We start from the raw sequence: 10000 nt of genomic DNA, 5'->3' as shown, positions 1-10000 counted from the left end.
TGGCACTCTCACACCCTCTACGGCATTGCTTTCACCCCCAGCACTTGCTCGAATGGCCCGTAGGTAAGTGCCTCTCAAGATCTCAGCCCTGGCACTGTCCTGGCACTCACAAAGGGCTTGAAATACTGCCAACAGAAATTCTGTGGCACCTTTTGATTTCCAGCTTGCGTGTCTTGGGTTCTGAAATAAAAAGAATAAATACATAGAAAATAACAAAAGATGAAAAAATAAAGTAAACAATAATAAGAATATTGAATAAAAAATAAGGCAAATAAATAAACAAATAAATAATAGTAAAAAAAGGCTCAGAAATAATAAGGATAAATGAATGAGTAATAAATGATAAATAGTAAAAAAAGAAAAAAGGTAAATAAATAAATAATAGTACATAATAAATAAATGAGGTAAAAAATAACAATAGCGAGAAAGAAATTTTTTATCACTTTCGTTTTGTTATTATCATTATTATTATTATTATCGTTATTATTATTATTATTATTATTGTAGTTTGAGGATATAATTGTGAATTTGTAAGATTATTCAATATTGTTGGACTACTACTACTACTACTACTACTACTACTACCACCACCACCACCACCACCACAACTACTACTATTACTATTATCATTATAATTTTTATTATCATTATTTCTCCACCACAAACACCACAACCACCACCACTACTACTACTACTACTACTACTACTACTACCACCACCACCACCACCACCACCACTGCCACCAGTACCACTACCACCACCACCACCACTACTACAGTAAAATCCCTCTTACAGGCATCAACAGGACCGCCGACATGCCGGATACTTGAATATTGCCGGATACTTGAATAGAAGTGAAATTATGTCCACAATCACCACCCTACACTCATGCATCTTACCATAACAAAGATCAGCTGATCTTAACCAGCAGCTGATCTGATCAGCTGCTTAAGTGTAAGCACAACACGCTTCCTCTTTTCTACAACTTTAGGTATGATGAAGGTGTCAGGCGATAAACAGTGCACACGCGGGACTCAGTTACTGAGTAAACACAGTGCAGTGGGCCGCGGGTGGCGCGAAGCAGTGCGCTCTGGTGGTGAGGGGACAAAGTATGCCTCGCGCGGGAATTTTAATCAATTTTATGAGTACACATTGATTTTTTATTGATTTTAAGGCTCGGGGAAAAATGTGCCGGATACTCGAATGCCGGATGAGAGGGATTTTACTGTACTATTACTACTACTACTACTACTACTACTACTACAACTACTACTCACAATCTCTGCCACACAGCCTGCCAGCTCCACCATCTCCTCTCCATCTCTGTCCAATCCGCTGCAAATCTTCTTCAATTTCCGCCCAATGTATCTAAGGATTTCTGAGACGGTTTCCACTGCAACCACTGGACCTGTTGTTGTTATTGGTGCTATTATTATTGTTGTTTTTATTACTGTTACTGCTGCTTCTACTACTGCTATTATCATTATTTTTATTTTTATTGTTATTACTATTATTATTATTATTATTATTATTATTATTATTATTATTATCATTATTATTATCATTATTATTATTATTGTTGTTCTAATACTACCATTATTATTATTATAGTTACTGTTATTATTATTATTATTACTACTACTGCTACTGTAACTACTACTTTTCTAAAATTAATAATAATAGTAATAATAATAATAATAATAATAATAATAATAATATCATTATCATCATTACTATTATTAATAGTAATGATTAATAGTAATTACTATTAATAATAATAATAATAATAATAATAATAATAATAATAATAATATCATTATCATCATTACTATTATTATTATTATTATTATCATTATTATTACTACTATTACCATTATCATTATTATCATTATCTATTATTATTTGGTTTTGTTTCTCTAGTTTAAAATCTCTCTCTCTCTCTCTCTCTCATCTATCAATTAACTTATTAACCTATCTATCTTCTATCTTATATATCAATTTGTATAACTACTTGCTTTCTATATTCATCAATCTATCTTTACTTACCAATGTACTTCAGTACCTGTCCATCTATTTATTTATCCATCAAAATCTCTATTTATATTCTATCTTTGTTTATCTACCAATACATCTATCTGTCAATAAATCTATTAATCTATCCATCTATGTATCAATCAATTTAATCCTCTATCTATCAACTTTTCCATCAATCTTTTTTTATATTTACCAATTCATCCATCCATTCATCCACTCACCTCTCCTTCCATGACCTCTTAGCATAAACATGACCAATTTCATGACCTCTTCTGCTTCTTCTGGGGTCAAACAAGATCCTTTCTCCCCATTGGCTGGTTCAAAAAGCTTCTCAACCAATGAGATCACTTGATTTCCCAGCTGGGGTGAAAGCAGCCAATCATGCACTGCCTTGTCCTTCTGATGTAGACTTGTCATTTTTTCAACCAACAGAAGCAGAGTTTGTGGGTGCTGGCTCTGGTGGTGGAGGGGCAGTAGTTAGTGGTGGGGGTGGAGGAGGAGGACACAATAACAATAACAACAATATAAACAAAACATTTTTCCCTAGCTCCCTTCCTTACCTTCATGGAGAGAAGTACCTCCCTTCTCTCTGTTTCCTCCAGATGACCATACAGGGAGGAAAAAATCTCCACTGTTGACTGGAGAGAAATATCAGAGGAAACATCTCTTTCTTTCAAGATTGGCATGATTTTTCTCTCCAATACCTCCCTGGCTGTTACCTCCCTTTCCTCTGTTCCCTCCATTTGCTCTGTTTGATGAAGGAAAGATTTATAAACACCAGGACAAGGGAAGTATTGCACTATAGATGAGAGGAGAATATAAATGCCATGATTGTCTTGTTTATTCTGACATCTATAGGCTAGCTGTGCCATGGCAGTGTTCGTGATGTTTATAAATATCCTCTCCCCCTCTTCCTTGTCTTCTTCCTTCTTCTGGTCTTCTTCATTGATTTTCCTTCCTTTCAGTTTATCTTTGTCATTCCTTTCCTCTTCATTGATTCTTCTTCCTTTCAATTCATTCTCCTCTTCCTCTTTCTTCTTCTGTCTCTCCTCTTCCTCGTCCTCTTTCTCTCCAGCAAATCGGAGGCATTTTTTTCTCCAATGGAGGAATCTGGATACCTCTGGACGCGGAGGAAGGAGGAAAGACGTGAAAGTCTCTCCATTCTCTCCTTCTCTCCAATTCCTTCCTCCTCCTTCCCCTCCATCAAAATTTTTTCCTCACACATTCTCAAAAACTTATCCCAGAAAATGGAGAGAAGAGAGGAGGAGGAGATATTTCCCTCCATTCCTCCTCCTCTCTCCTTCTTATCATCTCCATCTTCTCTCTCTTCTTTCATCTTTCCTCCACCTCTCTGTCTTTCCTCCAGTGTGGAGAGAAGGCGGAGGAATCTTGCTACTTGTGGGTGGAGAGTGGAGGAGGATAGTGGAGGAGTGGAGGTAAAAGATGCCTCCAGCAGACCCACAACCTGGAGGAAATGGAGGGAACCTTTGTTAAAACTGGAGAAAAAGAAATAAATAAACAAAATAAAAAACATAACAACAATAATAATAACAATAATAACAGGAGGAGGAGAAGGAGGAGGAGGAGGAGGAGGAGGAGGAGGAGGAGGAGGAGGAGGAATAAGAAAAAAAAAAGAACAACAACAACAAAGATGATGGTAATAATAATAATAATAATAATAATAATAATAATAATAATAATAATAATAATAATAATATGATAAAAGTGACAACATCAACTCTCTCACATACCTGGTACTCAAGTAAGGTATGCCACAGACTACCACAATCCCCAGTAGTAGCAGCAGCAGTAGTAGTAGTAGTAGTAGCAGCAGTAGTAGTAGTAGTAGTAGTAGTAGTAGTAGTAGTAGTAGTAGTAGTAGTAGTAATGAGTTGCAGGCATTTAAACAGAGCCTGGATCCCCATTCCAGCCCCTCTCCCTCCACCACGACCTGGAAACCGTAGTATTCTGGAAGAGAGAGAGAGAGAGAGAGAGAGAGAGAGAGAGAGAGAGAGAGAGAGAGAGAGAGAGAGAGAGAGAGAGAGAGAGAGAGAGAGAGAGAGAGAGAGAGAGAGAGAGAGAGAGAGAGAGAGAGATTAGTTTATTACATTATTATTATTATTATTATTAAGCCAAAAATAACAAACCCCAAAAAATATACTGAGAGAGAGAGAGAGAGAGAGAGAGAGAGAGAGAGAGAGAGAGAGAGAGAGAGAGAGAGAGAGAGAGAGAGAGAGAGAGAGAGAGAGAGAGAGAGAGAGAGAGAGAGAGAGAATTATTATTATTGGCAAACAAAATAAAATAATATAAATAAATATGTTGAGGGGAGAAAAGAGATATGGGTGGCACTAGGGAGGTGTGATCTTTAGCCTTGCAAAGTCTTACATGAGAGGAAGTAGCACCACAAACCAAACAATATAAGGCAGAGAGGAGAATCTACAAACAGCGCCACATGCCAAATCAAAAGTAGAAGGAATACTTCAGAGAGCTGCTCAACTCCCTAGATGGTGCAGAAGAGGAGCAAGATGAAGAGTGAAGAATCACAGAAGAAATAAAGTTGGCAGTAAAAAGCATAAAAAAATAGAAAAGCTCCTGGAGAAGACAAAATTCTTGCAGAAATTATCAAAAGGATGGGAGATGGCAGACTGAACTGCTTGAAAATGCTATTGAACTTATGCTGGAAAGAAAAGCAAATCCCAAAAGATTGGACTGAAGCAATTATTCGTCCTATACATTAAGGATATAAGAGTGAATGTGGAAACTACAGGAGCATATCACTCACTTCACACTCAAGAAACAGCCGAAAAAGGAACCTCAGACCACATTTTTATCTGCTCCTGGAGAAATGTTGGGAATGGACCAAGAGGTATTTGACAGAGTGCTATCAACTAACACAATTAAGGAAAGCATTACAACATAGAGAATACAGTGTACCAGCAAGCTGTATTAAAAGCAATCAAAAGTAACTATGAAAATAATAAAAGTAGTGTCAAGACGAAAAAGATAATAAAAGTAGTGTCAAGACGAAAAAGAAAAAGGGACAATGGTTTGAAGTGCAGAGTGGAGTCAAACAAGGTGGTGTTTTGTCACCATTGCCATTTATAATATATATAGACAAAATTATCTGAGAGATACAACAAGAAAGAGAAAGAAATACAAAATCCAGTTGCACTTGTGTATGCTGAGGATGTTGTGGTGGTCACAGACTCACAGGAAAGAACTGCAAATGGAACTGAACAGTTGGAAGCATGTAGCAGAAAGATTTCAAGATGAATGTTTCAAAAAAACGGAAATCAAGAGAGTTGGAAGGACACGAGAAGGAATAGTCAAAATTAATGTTCAGTGCTTGTGAAGGTTGAAGATTTAAAGCATCTTGGAGTAGAGTCCCACAAAGAAAACAGACAAGAATTTAAAATAAACAGCAAAATTACTAAGTATTATAACAGTATAAGGATGCTGTATCCATTAATAAAGGAAAATAACATCCCTATGAAGTGTACAAAGACCATATACACTGTTATACTAAGACCTATACTAACCTACAAATGTGAAGACATTGAAGAGTCATATACAAGCCACCAAAATGAAAATGCTAAGAATGATAAAAGGGGTAATGAGATGAGATAAACTGAGAAATGTAGATGTTATGTTGGAGTGATAACAATTCTGGGCCTGATCAAAGAAAGCTAAATGTGTTGGTATGGACAAGTGAGGAGGATGGAAGAGGAAATATATCCACAGAGAATGTTAGAATGAACACCTGGTGGAAGGAGACCTGTTGGAAGACCCTGCATGGGATGAATGAAGGGCACAGAAGAGGCACTGGAGAGGAGGGACACCAGCCTGAGAGAAGCACTACACAAAGAAACACATTGAGACAGCTGTGTGGAAGAATTTGGTAGAGAACTGCTGCTCACAAGGATTTTCCCCATGAGGCATAGGATAAGAAGCTGAGAGAGAGAGAGAGAGAGAGAGAGAGAGAGAGAGAGAGAGAGAGAGAGAGAGAGAGAGAGAGAGAGAGAGAGAGAGAGAGAGAGAGAGAGAGAGAGAGAGAGAGAGAGAGAGAGCTATCACCACCACCATCAAATAAACAAACAAACAAACATACCCAGTCGACAAAGCACGACAGAAATTAATATAGAACTTCTTGTCCTCCAGCTCCTCCTCTTCCTTTCCTCCTCCTCCTCTGCCAGTACTGGGGGTGAGGAGAGAAAGGAGGGGAGGCACCAGGTCATAGAGCACACCCCCCTGCCCCCCCTACATCCCTCCCGAAGGACAGAGAGCACCCGATTGGTCGATGCTTTTGCTGCCTTAGCCAATCGCCAGTCCTGAAATGATATGTGTGTCTTTGGAGTGTTTGGTAGACAGATATACAGACACACACACACACACACGCATACATACATATGTACAGATGTGCACACATACACATAGGCAAATTCAATTCTTTACATATAGAAAGGATTATTAATATACACTTTTTTTTTGTTCATTATCATATCTAATACTGATCCTTACTCTTCATTTTTTGGGGGCAAATTTAAACCTTTTACATGATATAAAGTAAAGATTTATCAATACACAGGAGGAGGAGGAGGAGGAGGAGGAGGAGGAGGAGGAGGAGGAGGAGGAGGAGGAGGAGGAGGAGGAGGAGGAGGAGGAGGAGGAGGAGGTAAACCGTCACACACACACACACACACACACACACACACACACACACACACACACACACACACACACACATCCTAGTCCTATGCCTAACATAACCAAACACAACCACCCCCACAAAATACACACACACACCTGTGTCCTATCCCTAACACAACCAAACACAACCACCCCCACAAAAAACACACACACACACACACACACACACACACACACACACACACACACACACCCTTGTCCTATCTCTAACATAACCAAATACAACCACCCCCACAAAACACACACACACACACACACAAACACACACCCACCTCATTGACCTCTCCCAAACACAGGAAAGCTGTCCAAACACTTGGAAGGACGCTGCCAGATGGGTCATCAAGTGAGGTCAGCACACAGGATGTCAGGTCATCCTGTGACCCAGCCAGGGAGTGTGGTCGAGTCACCATAAGGTCATTTATCAGGTCAAACCAAGCTTGGCGAACCTGGGGAAATGGTGGTGGTGGTGGTGGTGGTGAAAGAATGGAACAAAGAGTAATAAAATGAATAAGTGAAATACATAACATAGAAGGAAAGTAGATCAAGGAAAAAGTTAGAAAGAAAAACAAGTATAAAATAATTGTAAAGTAAATAAATAGATAAATGAGAACAAAGAAAATGGAAAACAATAAAAAAAAAAAAACAAGAAATAAAAAACAAAAGAGGGGTGTAATAATGCTGCTGCTGCTGCTACTGCTGCCTGCTACTGCTGCCTGCTCCTGCTGCTGCTACTGCTGGCTGCTCCTGCTGCTGCTGCTACTGCTGCTGCTACTACTATTACTACTACTACAACTACTACAACAACTACTACTTTGACAAGGGTAATACTACAACTATTATTATTATTAGTATTATTATTATTATTATTACTATTATTATTATTATTATTATTATTATTATTATTATTATTATCATTATTATTGCTACTACATATGATAATCATACTACTGCTATTTCTATGATAATGTTGGTGGTACTACTACTACTACTAATAATTACATAAAAGTTTGTTTATGACTTATACTACTACTATTACTACTATTGATAATAATGATAGAAATAACAATTAGAATTATAATATAGATTTTTCTCTCTCTACATTTGCATAAAGAAAAGAAAGAAGAAAGCAGAATTATGAGACAATAGTCTCTCTCTCTCTCTCTCTCTCTCTCTCTCTCTCTCTCTCTCTCTCTCACACATTGGTGCTGCTACTACCACTACTGCTAATAATAATAATTATTTCATGAAAAATATGCTTATAATTTATAATAGTACTGATAATGATAAAAATAACCATAAGAATTATAATGATATTTTTTTCTCTCTCCATTTGCATAAAGAAGAGAAAGAAGAAATAAAAAATGAGAGATAATGGTTCTCTCTCTCTCTCTCTCTCTCACACTCACTCTTTCCAAGAGTCACTCAAAACTCAAAAATTAATGAGAAGGGAGGAGAGGAAGGAGGACTGTGCCATTTGGAAGAAGATCTGAATGTAATCTGAGAGTGGAGTGGATGGGAAATAGAATTCAACACACAAAAAATGCGGAATACTAAAGTTTGAACAGTGTAGTAAAAGACCTGAGTATTGTTACACAGTAGGAAAAGAGTTCAGTGGTGTGCCGACTGTGGAGTGAGGAGAAAGATGGTGGAGTCACCATCACTGACAAGCTGTCACTGGAGAAACCCATTAACAGAATAACAAGTGAGCCCTAAAATTTGCTCAGAAATATATGAACTCCTTTTAATTATCTGGATGAAGGTATGATAAGGAAATTGACTGTGACCATGATAACACCATGTTTGGAATATGTTGCAGTGCTATGGTCTCCAAGTACTAAGAGAGACAAGGGGAAATTGGAACAAATACAGAAAGCCGCAACAAAAATATCTCAAACCCTATATAATATGTCATATGAGAAGAGATTGAAGAAACTAAATCTCACTTTGGAAGAGAGAAGAGAGAGAGATCTGATTACTATGTGCAAGATCATGTCAGAAATTGAGAAATTAGACTACAGGGACCTGGTGGTGTGAGATTATAGATGTGTAAGAGGACATGACTTGAAGGTAAAGAAGGGAGTGTGCAGAAAGGATATAAAGAATAGCTTTCCACAAGGAATTCTTTGAGTTTGGAATGAGTCGGAAAGAGATGCAGAACATGCAAGCAAAATACATGGTTTTAAAGAGAGATTGAGTTATAGTAAATATTGAGACAGGACAGCATAAATGTAGACTCCTCCTGTAAACCACAACTAGGTAAACACACACACACACACACACACACTCTCCCTCTCACACTCACTTACCCCAGAGTTCTTATGTTTAGAAAATTTCCAGAACGCAGGATTTCCGATGATTTCTGACAAGGCTTCCATCAATTTCTCGCACCGTGCAGCATTGTCACTTCTCTGATCCTTTCCCCCTGCAGCGTTGCCAACTTCTCCTCCTCCTCCCCCACCATCGTCAGTAGTACTAGTAGTGGTGGTGGTGGTGGTGGTTGTTAGTTGCAGTATCCAACTTAGAGCTTGTAGTGATGATGATAAGATGCGAATGTATTTGCTTTCCATGTCTTCTGCTTCTGTGGTCCTGGAATAGTAGTAGTGGTTGTAGTAGTAGTAAAGATGATAAGATGTGAATGTATTTGGTAGCAGTAGTAGTAGTAGTAGTAGTAGTAGTAGTAGTAGTAGTAGTAGTAGTAGTAGTGGTGGTGGTGGTGGTGGTGGTGGTGGTTCTGGAAAAGTAAGTGGTGGTTGTACTAGTGGTAGTTGTGGTTGTAGTGGTGGTAGTAGTAATAAAATAAACACAAACACAAATACCAACACAAACATACTTGTACACACCCTAAACAACAACATCAGAAAATAAATAAATGAAACTACCAATTAAACAAACAAACAAAAAAGATACAAATAAATAATCACACACACAACACACACACACACTCACTTTGGGTCAGACAATGTTTGTGGTGTCTGGACAAACAGCATGTCAGCAAAATGGCTCACAATTTCTCGCAATGTAAACAAGATGACTTCTGCACGTTTCTCTCTTGGAAAGGCCTCCTGTGAGACAGAGATGGAGAAAGTAAGATAGAAGTAATGAGGTGGTGGTGTGGTAATGATGATGGTGGTAGTGGGTGGGTGGGTGGGTGTGCCTCTCTCCTTCTTGAAAATGTCTTGTGAGATAGAGATGGTGGAGGTAAGGAGGTAATGGTCTCTCTCTCTTTCTCTCTCTCTCTCTCTCTCTCTCTCTCTCTCTC

General features: G+C 38.2%; 2 protein-coding genes across 2 annotated transcripts in view; both read right to left on the bottom strand.

Moving 5' to 3' along the window:
* Positions 1-7154, bottom strand: part of LOC135099737 (uncharacterized) — a 15304-nt gene extending 8150 nt beyond the window's left edge. Inside the window, exons 1-7 of the mRNA XM_064002231.1 lie at positions 7014-7154; positions 6143-6362; positions 3786-4002; positions 2595-3499; positions 2256-2490; positions 1278-1408; positions 1-180 (exon numbers count right to left, since the gene is read on the bottom strand). The exon at positions 1-180 is cut by the window's left edge and continues 936 nt beyond it. Coding sequence (XP_063858301.1) covers positions 1-180; positions 1278-1408; positions 2256-2490; positions 2595-2906 — 858 coding nt within the window. The 5' untranslated portion in view covers positions 2907-3499; positions 3786-4002; positions 6143-6362; positions 7014-7154. The remainder of the gene's footprint in view (positions 181-1277; positions 1409-2255; positions 2491-2594; positions 3500-3785; positions 4003-6142; positions 6363-7013) is intronic.
* A 1599-nt stretch (positions 7155-8753) lies between these two features.
* LOC135100112 (E3 ubiquitin-protein ligase listerin-like) overlaps positions 8754-10000 on the bottom strand; it is a 19207-nt gene continuing 17960 nt past the window's right edge. Inside the window, exons 5-6 of the mRNA XM_064003073.1 lie at positions 9688-9803; positions 8754-8763 (exon numbers count right to left, since the gene is read on the bottom strand). Of these exons, the coding sequence (XP_063859143.1) occupies positions 8754-8763; positions 9688-9803 (126 nt within the window). The remainder of the gene's footprint in view (positions 8764-9687; positions 9804-10000) is intronic.

The sequence above is a fragment of the Scylla paramamosain genome, chromosome 4 (genome assembly GCF_035594125.1).
Source record: "Scylla paramamosain isolate STU-SP2022 chromosome 4, ASM3559412v1, whole genome shotgun sequence".
In the NCBI taxonomy this organism is placed as follows: Eukaryota; Metazoa; Arthropoda; class Malacostraca; order Decapoda; family Portunidae; genus Scylla; species Scylla paramamosain.
Note: the sequence above shows the minus strand (reverse complement) of the source record. Positions and strands in the feature narration are given on the sequence as shown.